A 22,816-nucleotide genomic window follows, 5' to 3' on the forward strand; every position below is an offset into this window, starting at 1 on the left:
GGAAGTTGAGGGAAGAACATAGAAAATTTAGAGTTAATAAAAAAATAGGGAAAAGAGGATAGGAAACAGGAGCATCTAGCAAAATTTTAGACAGGAGAGGGCACGTGGAGGTGGTGGCAGAGAAAAAAGCAGGTAGAAAGTGAGCTTTATTGAAGGATGACAAGCAACACAATTTGGAAGAAGCACAAATTCAGTAGTTAGCAAAAAGCAGATTGAGAAATGAAAGGACTTAAGTGATTCCAAAAATGTTCAGATTAGGGTTTGGTGGGTTTTTTTGTGTTTTCTTTTCTCTTGTTGTTTTTTGTTTTGTTTTTGTAAATAAATAAAAGACCCTTGGTGTAATCAGAATACACATCATTCCAGAAAAGGGATGAAAGTAAAAACTGTAAGTAAAAAAAAAAACCAACAAAAAAACAGCTGCAGGAAATGTTCTTTTAAAAATACAGATTACTGGAAATAAGAAGCTTGTGTTGACTGAGATTTGTACAGGTTAGGGAACTGTTGACACAGTTCTTACAGTAAATGCAGTCCAACCAGTGGCAAGAGAAAGATTTGACGTGTAAATAGGAAACACAGGCTGTTATTTGATCCTAACATAGGCTGTTATTCTATTCTATTCTATTCTATTCTATTCTATTCTATTCTATTCTATTCTATTCTATTCTATTCTATTCTATTCTATTCTATTCTATTCTATTCTATTCTATTCTTTATTGGATATGAAGTGGGGATTTTAGTATGAGAGCTTGAATTTTGTTGAAAAGAGGTGATGTGGGAAAACAAGATGAAAAGGTAAATTGTCAGACTTGGCTTAAGAAAACGCATCAGAGGAGAGTGGAGAGAAGAGAACAAGCTGTAACAAGAACTTGTAAGAGAAAGGCTGGCAATGGAAGACACAGCACTGAGGAAACTTCCAAAACACTATTAATGCACACCCAGGAGGTGAGTGCTCAGTTCCTACCTGCAGAAAAAAAGAGCGAACTTTAAGAGTGACATTTAACAGCCACGGTGAAAGCAAAGAACACAATAATGAGAAGATGAAGGAATGATAAAAGGTGCTTGGCTGGACTTTTCTCCCCAAAGAAAAGGCAGATCGGAGTCGCAATTCCCACAAATATTTTGAGAGAAATTAACTTGGTCCAGGAAAACTCAGGGAGGAAAAAACTAAACAAATGTTCAGATCAGACAGAAATTGTAGTGGTTGCTAGCACAATGTGGGTTACTCTGGCAAATTATGTACTGAAGAATATCCTTATACAGTTTCTGCTTTGAAATTTGTTTTATTTGCATTTCTTCTTCATGGCCACTTTGTTAACAATTTTCAGTATTTCTAGAAATCAAAATACATTGCAAATTGCAATACACATCCAGAAATGGGACAGGTTGCATTTCAACCACTGAAGTGATGAAAATTTCATCAGAAACAGAGCATTCTTTGGTTAAATAAGAACAGCAGTTCAAAATAGCTGTGCCTAAATCCTGTACATGCATTTCTTTTGCCCTAATTAGCAAGAAGTGAGAACCCAACTTTTCAACTTCATTTTTCTTTTTTCAGCAAATATACACAAATGACTAATACATCTTTTAAATATTGCAATACCACAGTTAAAATTTTAAACATGTTGCACAACAAACTTTTTTTGGAAGCTACAGAAATAACAAAAATACAGAACACATGGAAATTACACACTGACTAGTTGAAATGCTTAATAAATACATACATAAGAGTTTATCAAGACTTATGAAAATGCTTGTTTGATCCAATAATTAAAGCTCAACAAATAAATGGGTTTTTTGCTATTGACTTCAATTGAAGCAAGATGAGACTTTACAATCTTCAGGTTATGTTTTTATTGTGATATTTCAGATAAAACTCTGGGTTAAAACCTTCGATAAACATCACTTACCATGTGATGACCAATATTACTTGAGACATTTGTCTGTTTAAAGAAAAATTAGAGCTAGCCTATGTAAATAATAATATAAAACCCAAACAAGAAAACTACTACCACCTCCCTTTTTGTTTTTTGTCTGGAAAATTCCATTAAAAATCTGAGGTTGTATTTTTGATGAATTTCTACAGACTTTCGAGGACTCTCATAGTTATTCGTTGGGTGAAGGAAGCATGAAATGAGAACAGGTGATAAAAGACAGCATTTCTTCATGAGGCCCCTTTTGTCACTTTACATGTCAGCAGCATTTCATGTTTTGAGGTTCAGTCAAGAGCCTCATGGCAGGTCCATACAGAAAAGCTTCTTGATGAATGTGTCATTTTACAATACAGAAGCTACTCCAGTTAATCTGTGTGTGCAGGGAGGCAGCCTATAACGAGTAGGGTGTTGTAAATTCAAAATCTTTCTTAGTACACGCTGACTTCTTAAATGACTAAAGCTCTTCTGAACCTTCTTGACACAGTCCCTTACTACTTCAAGGCTAGTTAATAAGGTAATGGAAAGGACATAGGACCATGTCACTGTTGCCAGGGCATGTGAATGAAATTGAGAGTATAGTAACAGTAGCACTTCTAAAATTCTTCCTCTCTTCTTCAGTTTGTTTAAACATTAAGATTATACTCTGGATTTGCCTAATCTGTGTTTATTTAGGAGTGGGGGACAGAATGAGGGTTTCAAGTTTCTCTGGGAATAGTAGTGAATTGGGATAAGGAAATATGTAATCATACTTTCACGTAAATGTTACATCTGTGAAATTATCTTACAAGGACTAGTATTCTTCCTGGTGAATTCGGGTTTGAAAGTCTTATTAATTCTAATGGACAAAGTCATCAAATCCATAGTGGACAAAGATTATAGGAAATCAAGGAGCATTTCACTTGATGGTATTCTATAAAGCTGTACAGAACAGGCCATCTTGCTTCAGTATTACATAATGCAAGATTCAGGGGCAAACTCAAATGTGAAAATGCAGCTCATCTGCCAAGAACAAAAAAAAGAAGGAAATAAATTCAGGCAGGACACTTCCTTCTTTTGTGTAATTACCTCTGCAAAAGATCTGGACAGCTAACAAAGTCTCTGGCAATGAGACAAGAATAAAAAAAGCTTAGTGAGTGTCTAAACAAAGTTTTCCCCCTCATTTGCCTCGGCTTCTTACGGAATATCAGGAATAGTAGTGATGCCTGAGGCCTGGGACTCACCCTAGGGCTAAGTTGGGCACCCTGGAGCCCCTTGTAGTTAAACCAGCATGGTGCCCAGCTGTTCTGGGAATGACTCCCTCTCTCCTGAGCCAAAATAAGCTCAGCTACATTTAATTGGCTTCCAGCTGATCATAGCTCATGCAGCTGTCTCTGAGCTCTGCCCAGGGATTAACCTGTACAAGCTCAGGGCACTCGCCCAGGCACCCAGGCTCCTCCCCAGCCCAGACGTGGTGCAGGCTGATGTCCAGGGCTCAACTGCACTCCCAGGGATGCTGGAAGACCTTCCTCACAGGCACATAAACCCCATCTCCATGTGTCTCCTTCTTAATGTAACAGCAGCCATATAATTTTCAAGCTGTGGTGACTTGGCTGGTTAGCCATGGGAATTTTCTTTCTGTGATACCCTTAAGAACTGCAGAATAAGTTTACCAGGAGAGCATCTAGAGAAAGAGCTGACAGCAATTAAAATACCTTTGAATTCTTCTGGTATTACCACATGAGAAGCCTATACATAATGTTTTTGCAACAAAGTTTGCACTTTCCACACTGGGAAAAGCAGTTTTTCATGCCTTGAAATATCTACCACCTTTAGGCTTCTTTAAAAAATAAATGCGTGAACAAGCCCTTTGAATCTTGGGGAGGAATCAGAGTTGAGGGACAGGCTCCACCCCTCAGTGAGTTAGTGAGGGCTTACAAAAAATCAGTTGCACAAGCCAGTTAAAAATAAAGCAGTGGCTGGAGCAGGGAGGCAGAAAAAAAAATGGGACTACAGGCCATTAAAAATACTTTTCCTGTCTTGACAGGAACAGGCTAGCTGAGAACATGTACTTAAATTCTTCTTATGAGAATGTTTATACTTGTATTGAGCTAATCCTTGTGGGGCTGATTTGATTTTGGCCTTTACTGTATTTAACCAGCTTTGTGTCAGAGACAAGTTATATTGGAGCTGTGTTGTTTGAAGTGATTGCATTTTTTCTGCTAAAGAGAGAAGTTTTACTCAATTTCCAAGTGAAATATCAAATTATCAAATTAGGGAAACGCACACATAGAAAACAGAAGTTTGCAAATGAGGACAGTTTTAGCAAATAATTTGTTTTAAAACTTAAATACCTAAATTTGCAGCTAATTAGTTGCTCTTAAAGTACTTACAAATCAAGGCAGACCAAGCAGTAGTAATGCCTCCACAATGCATAGAGGGTTCTGAGTAGGCAATTTGCATTTTCTGCAAATCAGAACATTATATTTAGCACATAGTGTAGTTTCCCTGTGGGTGCACAGCAATAGAAGTCAAAACAAACAGATACAAAGCATTTTAAAAACAGCATTTCAGATGACGCATTGCCTGCTTGAAATGACAAGTCTGTACATTGCAGGGTAGGGCTAATATCCACCTCTCCTTTATGATTTGGAAGTCTGTGTTGACTTATTTTCACTCTGCTCCATGTGGGACAGGGCTATTTTGAAGCCTTTTGGGAGAAGAAGAAAAATATCACTGTAAAGAAACCACCTACTATGAAATTTTAAAAGTGTCTGGAAAGGGAACTCAGGAGATTTCTATCTCAAAAGCCCATTCAATCATCCTTTACTTGGAACTGCTTTCAAATACTCTTCTACTGCAATGGGAGAAACTTCTCCATACCAGCTTTGAAGCCAGATGTGTTCAATGTTCATTTTCATGAAGAACCACTCATAGCTACGAGGCCACTTCCTTACCACTGGGTGCCTGGAAGGATAAAGAAAAACAAAACAAATATTAAAAGATGTGCCAAAGCTTATGCATAGTCTGCTTCTTTTCTTCAGCCTAGTGTGCTCAGCCAGAGTGAAACCTGAGATATGAGAACATCACCATTCATCTTTTTGGCCCTTCCTTGCTGTAAGGTTTATGATCTTCCACAGCCCAGTCTGGAGACAACTGCAGCACAGGCAGCCAGCAATCACCACCTTCCCCCACTGCAGAAGCCTGTCTGTAAAGGTAGATGTTGTTTGGTCTCTGAGTAAGTGAAAAATAGTTAGAGAAGACTCTTTGAATGTGTGTCAGAGTTGTGCTTGTATCTGTTTAACAGAAAGAGTGTCCTGAAAATACTACATCTTTGGTCGCAATTGTGCTACAGAGGGAGGGCTAATAAAACTGGATAGCAGGTAGAGCAAAGCCTCTGCAAGCTGTCACCTCTGACAGCCTTCTCATCCTGTATTTATCATTCCTCTGGTCTCCCTTACTGCTAGGTCAGACAGATTCTCCCTGACTGGGTGCAGATGCCTGGTCCCCAGGCCCCAGCAAGTGTAGCTGTGGGAAGCCCAGCAGCAAGGCACAGAGTGGATGCCACAGTTCAAGACACAGTGTTCACAAGAACATGGGCGGGAAGTGGTGCAAGTCTGGGCAGGGTTGGCTCAGTGCCCCTCTGCTCCCGCAGAGGACCCTGCTGCAGAGGTGCTTGGTTTGGCAACCTCTTGGTTTCCCTCTCATCAGGAAAATGGTGTTTCCTACCATTTTCTGAGTTGTCCCTTTGAGCACCTATGACTCTGGGGTTAGTAAATGGCGTCAGGAGCTGCTGGCACTGGATGTGCCCCAGCAGCCCTCACTTTACCATTCGGCTCTTGTATCCTGACAGCAGAGCATCCTCTGCTGAGGTGCTGGTGGACTCTGGATCACATGGAAATCTAATTTCTGTGAAGTTTGTAGAGAAGGCTTGTGTGTCATGGCACCATCTGTTCATGGTCCCACTTTTGCTATTGATGGCACACACTGACAGTATCCCACCCTGACCCCATCCTGTAGGTCAAAAAGAAGATCATCTCAGAGCTGTTTTGGATCCAAGCTCATCCCAGTTTCCCAGCAGTTTTGATTGACCAGGCAGGGTGCACCTGGAGGACAATCCCTGGCAGCCCGTGTAGGAGTTGTGTGCCCCAGCTAAGGTTCAGGCTTTTCACATCTGTAATTCTGCCCCACTGAAGGGCATGGGGACACACCCTGTGTGTGTGCTGCACATCTAGGTTGTGCTTGCAGCTGTTCAAAGGGGACTGTTCAGTAAGTACTATGGCTTTGAAGCAGTTGGGATATTAGGAGATGTAATTAAACTTGTAAACTGCACTCTGGAAATGTTTGTAAGCCCAAAGGCAGCAGACCTCTGCTCTGTCTCTGAGTCCACTACCTGTAGTAAGGTGGGATGGAATCATTAAAGATAACAAATACACCATGGAATTATGGAATCTCTCCTTGGAACCAGGTGGTGTATCTTCATAATCCCCAAATTATAAACCACGTGCCTTACCAGAGTCCAACAGTAACTAACTGCATTTCCATATTTCATTTCCTCAAGAGTTAAAAGGTCTGTCACTGCAAGCCACACAGAAGCCAACATGCTTCATGGCCCCAAAGTAAAGGTCAGGCTTGTTATTTCTCAGATTTTCTGTACCAAATGGCCACACTTGTGTATTTGTCTCAAACCCGTGGGTTGCACTCTTCTATGTGCCTGTTAGATACAGACCTGGAAAACATTGCTTGCTTGGCAAATTCTATTTCCTCCGGAGGCACCGTGACCATCTGTCCCATGAGAGTCAGCCTGGCACACCTTGGATCCTCTGGATCAATTAGGTTTTTTCTGTGCATAGAGAGAAATGCTCATGAGTAATAGCTTGCTTGCTTTCTTAAGGGTTTTTGGAGAAATGTGGACTCCTACTCACATATAAAAAGCTTTGCCAAGCCTTGGGGGTCTTCTCTACTCCCAGCTATATGTCTGGAATGAACACTCAACTGGCACATAGCTCACATAGCTCTGCTGTAGATAGTTGCTTAATCTTAATTTATGCTCACAAAAATTAGATTAGTATATATTAGATTGTAAAAAAATGTGAAAATGGCAGTATTCCCAGACAGATGTACAGACCTGTATTGAGGATTCTGAGAAGAAGTAGTGAGATGGCTAGGCTGTGCCTATGCCTACAGAAAAGAGTATGAATATGTGTATCTGTATGTAAAACATAAGGTCTTTTCATTGTGCTTACCTTAGAAAATTAATCCTTGCTCATTTTTTACCCATTTTTCAACTGCTTTAGACCAAATAGAAAAGTTCTCCAATTGCCTTCAGACCAAGACAGAAAAGGTACTTGTTACTTTTTGACTCTTTGTATACAGTAATAATAAATAACTCCCATTAGTAGCTGCAGGGCAATTGCTAAGTCTGACATATACAATACAAGGATATAAATCATAAGTAAATCTATCAACTGAAAAAAAAAAAGCCTATTAAATGACTGCATGACTGCAAAGGCTTGATCCTGGCAAATACTGAGCAGCCCAAAGTCCTGTTGCCAGCAGTTTGAGACTGCTTAGTGTCTCAGGGAACCATGGTTCCCATATCAGCCCAAGAAACTACATTAGGAAATGAAAGCTGCATTTCTTCTTTACTGTGTTTTAATCACAGTAAATTACATCTCATCTGTGTACAATTTTACTTAAAGATCTTGGCTTGAGCCCTTTAGCCTTAACTGTGTGCAATATGCAATGGCTTCATTTTTGGTTACATTTCTCAATGTGTGTCTAGTGTACGCAGGAAACATATGGGCATCCTCCCACAGCTAATTTAACACCTGCAGATTCTCCACAGATGGTTATGAGAGACTGTAGCTCACCACATAAAATATCTGCTTTTCTAAAGAGGGTCATGAATAGAGATACGTAAGGAAGTACAGGAGGCTGATTGATACTTGACTATGTCTGGTAAGCACCTGCCACTGACTGCAGCCTGATCTCCTGCAGTCACATCATCTCAGGGATACTTTTTCAGTGTCCTGTTCAGTTTGGAGCAGTAGTTGTCCGAAGACGATGTTCAGTTTAACAATTTTTGGACAAATTCCACTTGTATTTGTTTTCCTCTCCCATGCTTACTGATGGGAGGAAGGGTCAAGACCAAAGATCATGCTCAAACTTTCTGTCCACATCAACTTATAATGGTCTAATTTTCTCTAGTACAATTTTTAAAGTTATAAAAGTGGTGTTCTGGGTTACCGAAAATCTGCATTCCCTGCCCAGACACTGGGTTTATTTCTATCAGTGTGTATGCAGAGTACAAACTTCCCTACATGATCACCTTGGTACACCACAGATCCTCAGCACTGACTCCTAGTGCCTGCTGATGTTGTCACTTCATGTCCGGGTTCCAGTGACCTGAAAACACTCTGTCCCTAAGGAACAGGCTCCGTGCCCCAGGGACTCCCAGAACTCCTGGCATTTCCTTTGCATAGGCTTTGGGTGTTGTGTGGCTGCCCAACATCCATGGCCCAGTGAGATGCTCACCCACCAAAACACAAATAAATAAAGGCAAATGCAGTGAATACAGCTGAAGAGAAAGGAACCAATCCCACATGCAGAGGGTGTCAGCTGAGGGTCTGCGTGTTCAGCAGCCACGGCAGTGCACATGCATACTCTTGCAACTGTTGGCCTTGGATGGTGAAGTGTTAAACTCCATTTGAAGCAATCTCCTGACCTGTTATCTTTTATGCTTAATCTTAATACTGTACCCAAAGCCCTCTGCATATGTTTATATATTCAGTATATATTTAACATTTATATTGATGAAGGAAAGGGACTTCTTGCAGGTACAAATTCAGTTCAGAAAATTGCTTTAAAACAACTGTGCATCTGCATATACGATACAATTTCCTCCACAGCCAAACAGTATCATAAAACTATTGAAGAGCCAGGAAAAGTAGGAATATTTGCAAGTCTCTTTCTTGCACACAGCTCCTAGGTACTATGTGGTTAATTACTCTAAGACAGGATTTTGAAAAGGATTGTTATTAAAAGATGTATGCGTTTCACAGAGCGGATCAAGGTGATAGATTTTGGATGTGATCAGGAGTAGTGAGAAGTTTTGGTCTGACATTCTCAGATTACAGTTATTTGATGTTTTTGTGCAAGTCTATGTTTATTCTGAAAGCACAGTATTTGATTTTGAGTAGGCAATACAGCTGAGGTAGCTATGGTTAAGCAGTGAACCCTGCCTGCCTTTGCTGAGAAAGTTTTGCCTAACAGGACTAGTGTCTGATGTGACTCTTCCCCAGTTGACATGAAAAGCTGCTCTCAACATATTTGGCTGACAACAAAGCCCACACACTGTGCATCCATAGCTTGAATAGGCTTTTTTATGTTTTGGTGGGGTTTTTTTCCCTGGCTTCTTCTGTTTACAGTTTTCTGTAAATTCTTGTGAGCCAGAGTGCTACTGATTGACACATGTAATTCTATCTTCCCAGTAAAACTTATTCAAATGGAATTTTGCATATTGGAATAATATTCTAGAGGGTCAGTTTGTTTTTCTGGGAAATGAATCAAATAAATTATTTGTTGAGGTTGTGTTAGGTGAGGTTTTGGAAGAGCTGAACAGGACAGTGATAAATTTGAGTTCAGCACACTGTTATTAGTTTGTTGGTTTTGCTTTCAGAATTGCCTCTTATAAGTTTTTTGTTTCAGATTAGGACCCTTGTATTCTAATCTGACATTAGCATTAGTATTTTCTTTTTCAAAGGAACCCTTCATATTTTGAAGTGAATCTGTTTCTGCATTTCTTTTTTTTTTGGCATGGTATTTCCCTAATGATGCTAGATTACATTTATACCAATTAAACCCACTAAACTTACAGCTACCATTTCTAAATGTTGTGAATGGGTCTTGAGTTTTCAGTTTTGTTGCCAGTGCAACTAGTACAAGTGCAGGATTTGCTTCCTTGGAGCAAAGTGATATAGTCATGAATTTAAGTCATATTTTTATTAAAGACAATAAAGGGATATTTACTGAAACCTTCCTCACTTGCATCTGTAGAGGTCTAGTCATACATTCACTAGACATTTCTTGCCTCTGTATCAATACATATTCAGCTCTCAATCGCTGAGTTCCTTTCATCTTTGCTGGCACAAGAACACGTAGATACAGAGGAGCTTTATGTAACATTTGTGTGCTGCTGACTGGGTCTGAGGGGGAGGCAGGGTCGGGGTAGAGATGGTGACACTGTTGCTCTGTTGAGGAAACCCAAGGTGGTTTCTCAGGTGGTTGTTCTTAACCAGAATCAAGCCTTCTGTCTACATGGACAGGACTTCATGAATGCTATGGTAAAATATGACCTGAGGGGAAGAGGGAGCAGGTAACCGTGGAAGAAGACTGAGCAATAGGGAACACAATTTTTTTCATGCTTCTTTCAAATACATATACTTTGTCGCAGAAATTAGCAAGGCCAGATTAAAATGGAAGAAGATTCCATTTATGCGGTTTATAAGAAAACATTAAGAGAGATCATCTTAATTATTCGTCTGATCTGTGAAGAGAGAAGAATTGATTGTTCCTGTTCCCCTGCTTACAGTGAGCAAAGTAGATATGCAGAGTTTGACCCACTCCAGGCAGTTTTCTTCCAAGTGTGTGAGATGACATCACCTACAAAGGCTTCACTGAGCTTAAGGAGAGGCCTGCATCCAAGTGAGAAGTATTTCCCAAGAGAAATGCAATGCTGCAAAGCACACTGCTAATGAACATGTCCCACTTACTTTACTGTGTAACACTTCCTCAGTTTCTGGGTCGTGGTTCAAGAGTGGTTCAGAGTAAAGACTGCCACCTACTCATTAAATTGTTTACTACACTAGAGATCTCTTGGAGTTTAATTAGAAGGTTCTTATACAGCAACTATCCAAGTGCAGGTGTTATGAACCTATACTTCAGGTTGCTGTGGTTCTATTGGCACATAAGATGATGATGTTGGTACTTGGTTAGGATTCCCTTTCACAGCTGAGATCTCTGCTTTGACTGATGGTGCTCTGTCCCCTGGTTTCTGACCTAAGTATCCCTGAGTATTATCTTCATTCTCAGCCTCTGCAATCCATTAGTGAGGTGACACTGATCTGCCACAGATCAACAGGAAAACCAAATTAAGGGTTTGGAAGGCACTTGGGAAAGAAAGCTAGGTACTCCCAAGAAGGAACTGGTAGGAGAAAGGCAGGAGGGTTCAGTACTGTTCCAGTCTGGGTGTAGAAGCAGGAGTCTATGTAGAGGCTTCCCTCTCTTTTTCTTCTTCCCCAGCCTCCTTTTCCCACAAAGGTGCTGACATCCTTCTCCTCCACCCTCTGAGGAAACAAGACCTTTCATCCTTCCTGGGAGGATACACAAATATCCCCTGAACACATTTCTCACTACCGTGTGAGAAAGCACTGCTCTTATCCCTCTACTTCTTCAGAGTTGAAGAGAAAAGAAGTTGGGAAAGAGCTTTCTCCTATTGCAGAAAAGAAGAGACAGCCAAGAAGAAAGCCCCAGAGAACAGTTTCCCTACACTTTTTTTCTGCTTTAAAGCACACAGCTCATGAGTGGCATAAGGGCTTCCACACATTCTAAGCTCTCCTGTAGTGGTAGCAGTGGTGAAAACCCATGCAATTAGCAGGTGGGGATTGGCTGCTGACACAGCTTATCCCTGCCACCCTCCATGGATGCAAGGTGGGTGACTCTGTCACACCCTGCACAGGGTTCCTCTTCACATAGCCCCAAACCGGGCACAAGGTGAAAAGGCAGAGTTATTTTCTACTATGTAAAATGCATCATAGAGTTTTTCTCCCCTAAAATCTACAAAAAGGAAGGGAGGGAATGCTCTATCCTTAGAGAATTACTGTAAAGTGTATATGATTTTGATTCATAAATGTGATTAATTTTGAAAAGTTACTCTCCTCATTCATTTCATTTGTTCACCACTAACTACCAGAGTCTCTGAAGCAGAAAGAATGTATTGGTGCTGCTAATCTGCATGGCATGAACGTCAAACAAAATCTCCACTGAAAGCATTTTCATAATCTGAAAAGCTGTTGCTGGCCTTCAACCGGATATGGCTAGGCAGTTCTGCCCTGCTCTGATTTTGACAAGAATTTCTCTATCAGTCATGTTTGGGAGCCAGCAAAGTTAGTTGGAACATCTTTGCTTTTGGAAAGTGTCTTCTGTTCTGAATCTGAAGACAAGTCAGGGAGCTAAAGTGTATTGGTGCAGTGGCTATTCTATTCATCTAGGTGAGCCTGTGCTCCTAGTATATGTGTTTTAATGTTTAAAATAATTTCATTCTTTCTAGAAGATAATCCTTCCTAAAATGTTTTAATTACAATGTATTACATGAAGCCAGTCTCTTTGCCTCTCTCCATTGACAATAACAATGCATTTCTTCAGCTGAACTCTGTTTCAGACAGGAAGCTTTTATATTGTTTAACCACAGACAATTCATGGAGAAAAAAAGGAATCACAGCATCAACTATTTCTGTAAAGAGAGTTGGAGAAAAACTATTTCACTAGAAAAGGGTTTAGGAAGTTGGTTATTTAAGAATACAGGAAAAATAGTAATTTAGAACTGTAATGTGTGTATTGGGTCATGATGATAGTAGGTTTCATGTTTGACTTTCTAATTTGGTACCTTAATTTTTAGGGTTTTTTTAAATACAGATTTTTTTTAAAATACAGATTTTTCAGGAACAGCTACTGACATAATTATTTGCACATGACTAAAAAGGGGCAATATAAATACCAGAACTAGAAATGTATCTGTGCCACAGAATCAGGAGGCATATCTCAGAAAGTGATTCAGCCTTTGTCTTCTGCATGTGTAATTTCTCTTTGTGTGAAGGTACAGTGCCAGATTTCTTTGTTATATTTAATCCTCGTATTAACAACAGTGACTCTACAAACCCAGCAGTAGCTATATGTTGAGCAGCCATGTGGTATCTCAAAGGTTGTGCCTTTCACCCATGGCAGGCTTATTGTCCCTCAGGATTGCCCAGGGAATGAAGTTGGCTATGCATGCTGCTGATCCACCACACAGCAGGAACCCAGACCCCCAAAACTCCTCTTCCCATGGCTTGGTGGCTCAGCACTCCCTGTCAACATTTTCCATGCAGCACTTAGGAAACCTACAGATTCAGCTTATGCCCACTGAAACCATCTGCCTGATCATGCCAATCTGCTACCTCAAGCACCAGATGAGCATGGTGGGTAAAATGGCTCTGATGGAGTCACCTTTGATGGAGATCATAAATTAGAAGGAGAATCTGAATTCATGAAAATCACTCATGGTCTGCAGTGTGGATTTGAAACACCATCCTCAACTAATAGCAGGAAAAAACCAAAGGCAGACTGACCCCAAAGCTCACTGCTTTTCCCTTGTATGAAAACCCTTTCATGGCAGCCATGTAACTGCTCCTTCTCTAAGAAAGCTGCAGTGTGTCCCTGTGAATGTGTTGAACCTGATGTCAAGGAGTTGACACATGTTTAAAATTAATTGCCTGTTTTCCAAGCTGCAGCTGTAATGAGGCAGACTCAGGAGCTTACTTGGAAAGAGGAATCCTCTGAGCAGCCTGTGTGTTGTGAAATATGTTTAGAACAATAACTGCTCTATTCTTTAATGTAGGGCTTGGTTTTGTTCCCTCTGAAAACTGCAAGAATGGAACTCAATCTTTTCAACTTGTCAGTGGCATAGACATACCAGCTTAGTCTATTTATAGTCCTGAACCATTTAATTTTTCTTGCCTCTATTATCCATTTATCAGCCTTCAGATAAAATGCTGTGTAGTTGCTAACAAATGCTGTCTCTATCCTGGCCATCAGAGCCTTCTCAGAGAGGGGCAGCCTGTCTCCCTCTGGGAAATGGCAATCTCCAAGTCAGAGATCAGGAATCCAAACTGCAGCTGCAATAAAATGTCTTGAAACTGGTGCCTATTGAGATGCATTTCAGCTTTCTTTCTTTCAATATTAAATGTTATTTTTCTTATTAGTTTAGGGTTTTCAAATTTTCTCTTCAGCTGATTAAATATTGAGGCTGGAACACCATAAAGGCCAGTCTGTATTCCTCACATCCTTGAAAGGGAAAATATTTATTGTCAAGGTTTGGAACTTGAGTCTGTCCTGAAACAAAACAAATGAAATTTGCTACTAAATAAATTTAATATCAAATTGGTGTACACAAGTCACTTGAAACTCATTAGGTACATGAAGACATTGAAATGTCAGCTATGCTTTCTTTCTAAAGGCCAGAGATTTCTTTTGCATGCAATAGGTCAGAGGCATTTTTCAGGAGAGTGCCAAATACTCCCAGGAGCATCAGCTACAGGCACCGATCAGCTTTCACATTTATTTTGATTCTTGCAACTCAGAGTAGATTAATAATGGGATTCTAATAAAGTTCCACATGAAAACAAGTTGCATTGCCGGCACGGACATGAACTTTCTCACGTAGAGTATTATTCATTTAGCTATATTACATAATTATTTTGAAACCAAAACAATTAATGATGCACTTGAAAAGAATGTCTGACAAGAATGACACGTTTCTTTGCAAAGAAAACCTCACAGGTACTATTTTAATACTAGCGGGACCCGAGGTCTCACAGAGTGAAAGGTCTTGCCTCTCATATAGTGCTAGTAAAGAAGACTTTTGCTATACCAAACCTGAGCCTAAAGCTCTGCACTGAGGATGCTGTGTGCTGCTTGCACGGCACAGCCTGTCCATCTCAGCAGGTCAAGGGCACCCTGAAGCTGGGGACAGGCCACCCCAAGCACTGGCAGCAGGGCCTGGACACCTGGTTGTTTTCTTCAGTGTCACACTGCCTGCAGAGGCCCCTTCTGTGGGGCAACAGTGGGGTGGTGTGCTGGGCTGCAATTTTAGATGTTGCTGCTTTTAAATGTAAAAATCGCTCATGGATTCCTAGTTTAAAACAAACATTAATTTATGACCCTGATTATAGGGGAAGGGAAGAGAAGAAAGTTGAAGTCCAGTGCCCATACCCTTCTTTGCTGAGAGACAGCCTCAAAGCTTGCTCACATTTCCATATCATCAAAAACAAAAATTGTGGCTCAAGTAAAGACCCAGATTTCATTGTCCATATTGCTTCTCCTCTACACTAAAGCCAGCCAATATCTGTTCCAGATGAGAACTTCAGAGATAATGAAAAAGAAACTGAAGGTAAAAAACAAAATAAATAATGCATGGAGCATTATTATACAAAATAATAATGCATGCATGCACCGATCAAACTCTGAACCTGTGTATTCAATTCAGTAATAAACTCAATATTTGGAGTATGGTTGCATGCTAAAATGAGAATCTTCTATTTTCCACTACCTTCTCTTTCCCTTTCCCCTCTCCTTTGCCCTTCTCTGGCTCTTGAGGAGCTGATTCAAGTTACTAAGCCAGTACAATCTCATCCAGGAAAAAAAAAAAAAACAAACCCAAAAGGTTTCTGCTGGGTTACTGAGCTAATATAGGCCCACCATATGGTCAGCTGGAGGGAGGGGGTGGGACTGCATGGCCAGGAGCAGTACTGGCCACAGGATGAAAAGAAGAAGGATCGTCAGAAAAACTTATTCTTGCTGTCAGGGTAATTTTCTTCACATTTATGTTTGAGCTCAGCCTGAGACAAAGCCCAGAACTGATGGGGGGCAGGGTAGCACATGACTGGTGGTAGGGAGGGAGAGTAGGGATGTGGCAAATGGTAATTAGTTTGGACTAAGCTGTTTTGGAAATCCAGGTTTAGCTTCTTGGCGGTGCCCAGAGAGCTCTTTTCACCAGAGAGCACAGTCTCAGGCTGCAGAGGGGACTGTAGAGTCTGGTGACAGAGTCCAGGTTGCCCTGGCTGCAAAACAAGCAGGAGAAAATATCTGGCATACTGATCAAAAGGATTTGAAAATTAATAGTGATGTAATAAAAAGACATGGAGTAAATATCCACAAAGGTTTGTGGTGTATATGGATTTCATATTTCTATAAATCACGCAGCATTTGTCTTTTGTTGGTGAATTGACACTTCCCAAACAGGTAAATCGGGCAGTGATGTTGCCAAGTCATAAGAGGCAAAGACTTTCAAGAGTGGCTGTTTAAAGTCAGGGATCAAAGGCCACACTTAAGTGCCTAAGTGGGTATGTGGTTTTCAGAAGTTCTCAACACTACCACTTATCATCAGTGGAAGCTGCTCTGAGTCTTGGGCCTCTGAAAACAGGGCATTGAGTAGTAGGACATAGGACTTAAAATGCATTTTTAAGCACTTGGTCTGGATAGTAGGTTCACCATTAGACTGAATGGAAAAGCTCAGAAAGCAGGAATAAATGCCATTAAGCCTGCAATGAAAGAACGGGTATGTTTATTTTCAAATTACTAATCCAAAATATTTAATGAAAATATTTAAGCAATAAGCAGAACCATTCCAGTATTAACCTTACTACTTCACTGCCCTCCTTAAGCATTCAAGACTGAATCACCAACAAATGTTGGTGGTAGAGTTTTCCTATTAAGTGTTTGACATTGTAAGAGGAAGCCATGATTTCCATTCCTTGGGAATAAGATGTCAGCCTGAAATTACTTGTCCTGCTTCAGACTAAGAAACATTTCATTTTTCCACCATATAACTCTCTAGAAAACAATCTATTTTGAAGACAAATACAGAGAAGTGTAGTTTTATAAGTGTTTTATAAAACAAGTAATGTTTTATATTTGTCATTCCCTGCTTTCCCCAGGGCTCTTCTCAGCTATTAGGCTTGAGAGCTGAGGAAATCTGAAGATGAAACCAGTCCTTCCCCAAAGAGGACCTTAAGTTGGACTAAAAACTGTTAATGCCATTTCTTTCTGAAGGAGTCTGTTCTTACCAGTTCTCTCTCTCTCTCCTTGCAACGTCAGCTAAGACCTGTTTTGGTAACAGAGTCCCGTCTGACACAATTTCGGTGTCATGTACCTTGTCACGTAAAGAGGCCCTTGTAAATAACACTTCACACGAGGCTGACCCAGCTAAGTTTGCCACATGATTGACTGTAAACAAACATATGGTAGAGATGTGTCTTCTTCAAGGAGACAAGAATGGAGGGGAAAATTGAATAATCTTTGAGGTTGCATACGCACATTTTAGACGCATAAAGCTTTGGGGATCTGAAGTTATTCATTACATGCAAAGAACTAAATGGACCTGTTGGAGCGAGTCCAGAGGAGGTCATGAAGATGATCATAGGGTTGGAGCACCTCTCCTACAAAGACAGGCTGAGCAGTTGGGGTTGTTCAGCCTGGAGAAGGCTCCAGGGAGACCTTATCAGCAGACTTCCAGTACCTAAAGGGAGCCTGCAAGGGAGCTGGGGAGGGACTTCTCGCAAGGGTATGTAGTGACATGACAATGGGATAATGGATATGAACTAAAAGAGAGTAGGCTTTGATTAGATGTTAGGAAGAAATTCTTTGTTGTGAGGGTGGTGAGACCCTGGAACAGGTTGTCCAGAGAAGCTGTGGATGCTCCATCCTGGGAAAGTATTCAAGGCCAGGCTGGATGCAGCTTTGACAACCTGGTCTAGTGAAAGATGTCCCTGTCTGTGGCAGGGAGTTGGACTTAGATGTCCCTTAAAGTTTCTTCCAACACAAACCATTCTGTGATTCTAAGATTCTACAACATGTTTACGATGAAGTCAACTCTCTGCTGTCTCTGGAGAGAAGAACTGGGGACTGGATTTAGATTGGTAAACCGCAGACCTGGATTTCTTTATTTCGGGGGGTCATTTATTGACTGTGATATACAGGGTGTAAAAAAATTGCAAAGATATCATATTCAATCATACTCTCTGAAGAGGTGGAAATCAGATGGAGTGTCAGAGTCTGAACATATAACCTGTGAACCAAGAGCCTGAGATCCTCTTACAGAACCCAGAAACCTGGAGCCCTGTCAAGGCATTCAGCAGGGCCTCCAAAGCTTTCAGCACAGCAAAGATGCCTGCTTTACTGTGACTTGGATAGCCTCTGAAACGCTAGGGATTTTATTGGCTAGATCACTATAGACTATTATAGGATCTTGAAGACCTAGATTTCAGGTAGGCACCTCCAAGAAGAGATTAAAATTTAGGTATGTTAATGTTCAAGCTGAAAGCCACGCCAGCTGTTAATGCAACAATATATTTCAGTGACACCTCTGCTTTCCTCTACTGTGCTTTACCAGGGGAATTTACTGAAAACAAAAACCCAAAAAACAACAACCAAAAAAACCCAACACAAACAAAAAAACCCAAAAAACCAACAACAAACCAAAACTAAAACCAACCAAAAAAAACAAAACAAAACAAACCCCACACAAACCAAAAAACCATGTAGGAAGGAGCATGTAGCTGTTTGTGAGAGTCAAAAATAACTGCAGGACATTGAAGGTGGGGACCCAGCATTCTGTTCTGAGGTCTCTGTTGTCACTGAAGGTGGCAGGAGGCAGATAAAACTGTTACCTGCAGAAATTTCCATCTGTTTCTGGGAGGGTCAGAGAAGCCATGGGATTCTTGAGAAGATCTGTCACAGTGTTATCCTTTGGTGTCACGTAAAAGAAAGGGATTCCAGTGCTGTTATTGACGGGACCATCGCTGAGAAGTAAACAGTTCCCGTAGGGCATACCTTGGATCTGTAAATCCAAATAAGCAACTGGTTACATCTTTGCACATAGACAGTTTTCAATGTGGGGGATTCCCTCAAGGGCTCTAGCAGAGAGAACAGCCCCATTGCTCCCACTTTCTGTCGTCATCACAAGACAGCATTTCTTCTAAATTAATCTATCTCCTCTAAATTAGATCTATCATGCTTCTATGAAACCAGATCTCTCCTCTATTTCTTCTTTCCAGTCCTGTCCATGATACAATAGAGAACATTTTCTCTTCCACTAAGCTTAAAGGAACCACCAAATTCAAAATGTTTAAGTGCATGAATATCTTTCTTTTTCCTGCCATTGATAGCAGAAAATGTTTACTCTAAACCACTGCTGGTACCTTTCCTCAGACCCAAAAGGATATAGAGCCTAAATTAGCCTTGTTCAGCCTGCTTTTTACTCTAATACTGCCTCCTCTTTTGGTTTTAACTTGCAATGTGATTGCATTGGTTTGCAAAAACAAGAAAGCATTTGAGCTAGAATTGTGTTTGAAGTCAAACTGGACATCAGCTCAGCTTCCTGGGCAGGAACATCATATTCCTGATGGGAGGGTGTCTCAACTACCAAGCCAGCCAAAGTAAAACCTCCTCCCATGGCAGAGCAGGCACACGAAGGAGCCAAATTTTCAAAAAGGTTCTCTCACATACAGTGACCCATGACTAACACACAGTGGTTATAATGCATGCAAAAATGTCCTTGCCCAGTAGTGACATTCATTAATATGCTTCAGAATAACGTATACTCCTACTATGCTTTTCATCCTATTATAAATAGCAATGACAGATATTCAGTTAATTACTCCTTTTTTTATGTCTTCAGATATTTTTTCCTCATGGTCTATTAACTATTAATCAGTAAAATTATCTGTCAATACATTAAATCTTTTACAGTAAAATCAAATTAAATATGAATAGTTAATTAAAAAAACCCAGATGTTGTTGTTATCTAGGTAACATGTTTTCTGATTTTTAATGTTTATATGCCTTTACAATTTAAATGCTTATACTGCTTGTAAATGGTCTTTGTTGGCTTTCCTTAGAAGTAATGCTTTAATGATATTAGATAACTTAGAAAATAAAAATACTTGTTTATTATTAAGAGTTACAATTAAAAAAAAAAAACACCTCTCAGTACTATTGCAGGACATGTTCCCATTGCTTAAAATAGTCTGTCATGCAAGGTTAATATTACTCTGGATTCTTAAAAATAATTGTGATCACAGATAGCATAATTCAGCATTCAAAGCAGCAAACATCACCCCTTGAATTTCAGATTTTATTATGAACCAGATTTTTCTGTATTACTTCTGTGCTCTGTCTTCTGGAGGCAGATAACTGCAGACTATATTATGGCTGTAATTCCACTGAGTGTTTCTGCTGAGAGCATAAAACAAAAGAGTTATGATCATATGGTTTAATAGGATTTTCAAAAGCTGATGTAGAATTACAAGCCTCATCTCGCTGTTTAGAAATTAATTTAATGGTATCTTTTTTCAATCTGTTACTTTGTATTTCACAATAACATTAACCGACACTGTCAGCCAAGCTTTCTGAAGACTTATGTGTTTCTAAATTTAATTTAAAGTTGTAAACTAATTAATCTGAGAATACTTTCAACAGAAAGTTAAGAAAAGTTTTTATTATTATTTATTTCTCTTTTTATTTTTCCTTTTGTCTGAGTGGTACTGGATGCTGTGTCTCATCCCAACGTTTCACTTTAGAAAAGGAAATATTTTAAAGCTGGAAAAAATAATGACCAAATTCTCTGGTACAGCCCAACTATTTTGTTTGATGTTCTTGACAGAGAAATCGTCCTTTAAGCTGGTATAGCTGGACGGACGGGCAGATTTTGCGGTAGCCCAGCAGGCTCTCCTCCTCCTCTTCCTCATCCTCCTGAAACAGCCCCTCTCCAAACCCTGCGATGCAGCTCTGCCTTCCGGCCTAGAGATGTGGCTTTTCTTGGCGTGTCTCTGTGCGGTTTTTAGCGAGCATCCTCCCTCCCCGCGCTCCGAGCACCGTTTCTCCTCCGGAGCTGGCGCTGCTCGCTGCGCGGCGCGGGCGCTCGTCCGGCGGCTAACGCGCGGCGTGGGCGCCGCGGGCACCGTACCTTTCCTCGGGCGGCCCGCGTCGCCAGGAAGCCCCAGGTGTTGTGCTGGGCGAGGAAGCGGGCGGTCCCGGCGCGTCCCGGCGCCCCGCCGCCCTCCCGCCGGTAGGAGAACATCCTGGAGGGGGCGGCCCCCTGCCCCGGCCGCCGCGCCGCCGGCCCGGAGCCCAGCGCCGCATCCTCGCGGTACGCCGAGGCCGGGTAGCTCTGCTTCCAGAGGCCGCCCGCCTCCTCCAGCAGCGCGGGCAGCGCCTCCTCGGTGGAGGAGCTGTGCAGCTCGTCCGCCGCCGCCCCCGCCTCGGGCAGCGGCCACGACACGGAGCTGACCACCACGTAGCCGCCCGCGGCGCCGCACAGCAGCGCCGGCAGCAGCCACCACGGCCACGGCCGCCCCGCCGACATCTTCTGCGGCAGCGCCCGCGCCGCGCCCGCCGCGCCCTCCCGCGGCCGCCGCCCGCCCCGCACCGCCCCTCCCCGCGCCGTGCCCGCCGCAGCCCCGCATCGCCCGAGCCCGGCACGCCTCAGTGTCCTGGCCCGGCGCCGTGCGGGGCCGCTCGCCCCAGCCTCCTGCAGGGACGCCTCTGGCGCGGCCTCCCGCGGCGGCGGCTCCCGGGGCGCGGCTCTGGGCCCCGCACTGGGGGTAACCCGGCCTGTGCCTGTCGCCTGCGGGGACCTGGGACACCGCCGGAGCCGCGGGCCGGCAGGTATCTCACGGCTTAAGTGCTCTACACCCACCACAAAAACAAAGAGCTGGAGCTGTCCGGGCGGAGGCTGTGTCACTCCCCGTTTATTAAAAAAAAGAGACAATCCACGAGGGAAAGTGTCCACGTGAACACTCATTGCAGGGAAAGCTTCGTTTGGGCACTGGGCTCAAGTCACAGCAAGAGCCCAACTCTGAGGTGGCAGGCAGCATTAGTTTGGTGTTTGCAAGGATGAGTTTTTGATATGCAAATACATGGAGCTGCTATTAAACGTTTTCCAGGCGAGGTTTTAATTAGGCAAAGATTTGCATGTATATGAGTTTATATCAATAGCCCAATTTAATAAATGCACATATGCATCCAGTTCCTTTCTTGGCAGTAGACCTCTTCAATATGGCAATGCAAATCTGTAATGCTTTAAAACGTATGCTTCTAAACTTCCATTGCATTAATGCAAATTATTCAGGGAACACAGGTTCAATAGGAGACAGGGAAGAAGCCTTTGCCTGACAGAAGGTTCTCAGGTACATTTAAAAGATGTTCTCAGGTACACCTTACTTTGTCATATCTGTGAAGAACAGACTCCAAGATCAGTCTACTGATACAACTTCTGCTTAATTGTGCCATGAGAACAGGTATATGTAATCTAGAATTTAAACTCGTATAAATAAAAGTGGACTTGAGAACACCGAGTATTTTTAGCTTATATTTTTTTCCTAAAATCCCTGTTCCATTTTTTTTCTTCACCATAAAAGCATGAGGAAGAGTGGAAATGGGTATAATGGGCCTTAAGACCCTAATCATTTTTTCTGATTGTGAAGATACTCCCCAAGAAAATGTAATTTTGGCACCAAACTCTGAATCTTATCAGCAGAATTGAATACACAACTGCCTCTTCCTTTAGCACATGGTCCTGTCTACATCTGCTGCAATACCACACTTTTGAAAATTGATTCCCACTTCAGTGCTTGAGCTGAGACAGAAGAATGGAGATGCAAGCGGAAAATCAATGTAGATTTCCAAACCCAAAATGAGTGAAAACTTCCCAAGCTCCTGACAAGTGTTTTTCTCTGATTCAGGATATGTCCCTTCCTAAAATACCGAAGCAGTTGTCCCTTCTTGAAATAGCAACCAGGCACAGAGAACTCACTGCAGGCACGCTCTTCAAAAATAGTTAAACCTCCCATTTCCTTGGTGTTTCAGGGAATTTCCTCACACAATCTGATGCATGCAAGATACAAATCTCATAGTTTGTATTTACTATTTTCTATGAATTTATGCCAGGGTTTCTCTTTATAAACACCTTTGCTTGTACTTTACTTACAGAACAAGCCCAAACAACCTAGTTTTGAAAATAATAAAATAATAACATTATATACAGTCTATTTTATTTCAGTTAATGGAATTATATGTGAGATACTGACTCTGAT

General features: G+C 41.6%; 1 protein-coding gene across 1 annotated transcript; it reads right to left on the reverse strand.

The window, feature by feature from the left end:
• Positions 1 to 1,267: 1,267 nt before the first annotated feature.
• CREG2 (cellular repressor of E1A stimulated genes 2) lies at positions 1,268 to 21,158 on the reverse strand. The gene is made up of 4 exons (XM_063392602.1): positions 20,689 to 21,158; positions 18,392 to 18,561; positions 6,637 to 6,750; positions 1,268 to 4,874 (listed from the first exon to the last, which is right to left on the reverse strand). Exons 1-4 carry the CDS (start codon positions 21,085 to 21,087, stop codon positions 4,727 to 4,729), a joined length of 831 nt encoding a protein of 276 aa, XP_063248672.1. The 5' UTR covers positions 21,088 to 21,158; the 3' UTR covers positions 1,268 to 4,726.
• Positions 21,159 to 22,816: the final 1,658 nt, after the last annotated feature.

Source organism: Prinia subflava, chromosome 3 (assembly GCF_021018805.1).
Source record: "Prinia subflava isolate CZ2003 ecotype Zambia chromosome 3, Cam_Psub_1.2, whole genome shotgun sequence".
NCBI classification, from domain to species: Eukaryota; Metazoa; Chordata; class Aves; order Passeriformes; family Cisticolidae; genus Prinia; species Prinia subflava.

Coding starts and splice junctions, on each gene's coding strand:
- CREG2 (XM_063392602.1), bottom strand. CDS start 21,087: ATGTCGGCGGGGCGGCCGTGGCCGTGGTGGCTGCTGCCGGCGCTGCTG. Junction 18,562..20,688: donor CGCGGGCCGCCCGAGGAAAG/GTACGGTGCCCG, acceptor TTGGATTTACAG/ATCCAAGGTATGCCCTACGG. Junction 6,751..18,391: donor ACAGATGGAAATTTCTGCAG/GTAACAGTTTTA, acceptor CTCTATGCACAG/AAAAAACCTAATTGATCCAG.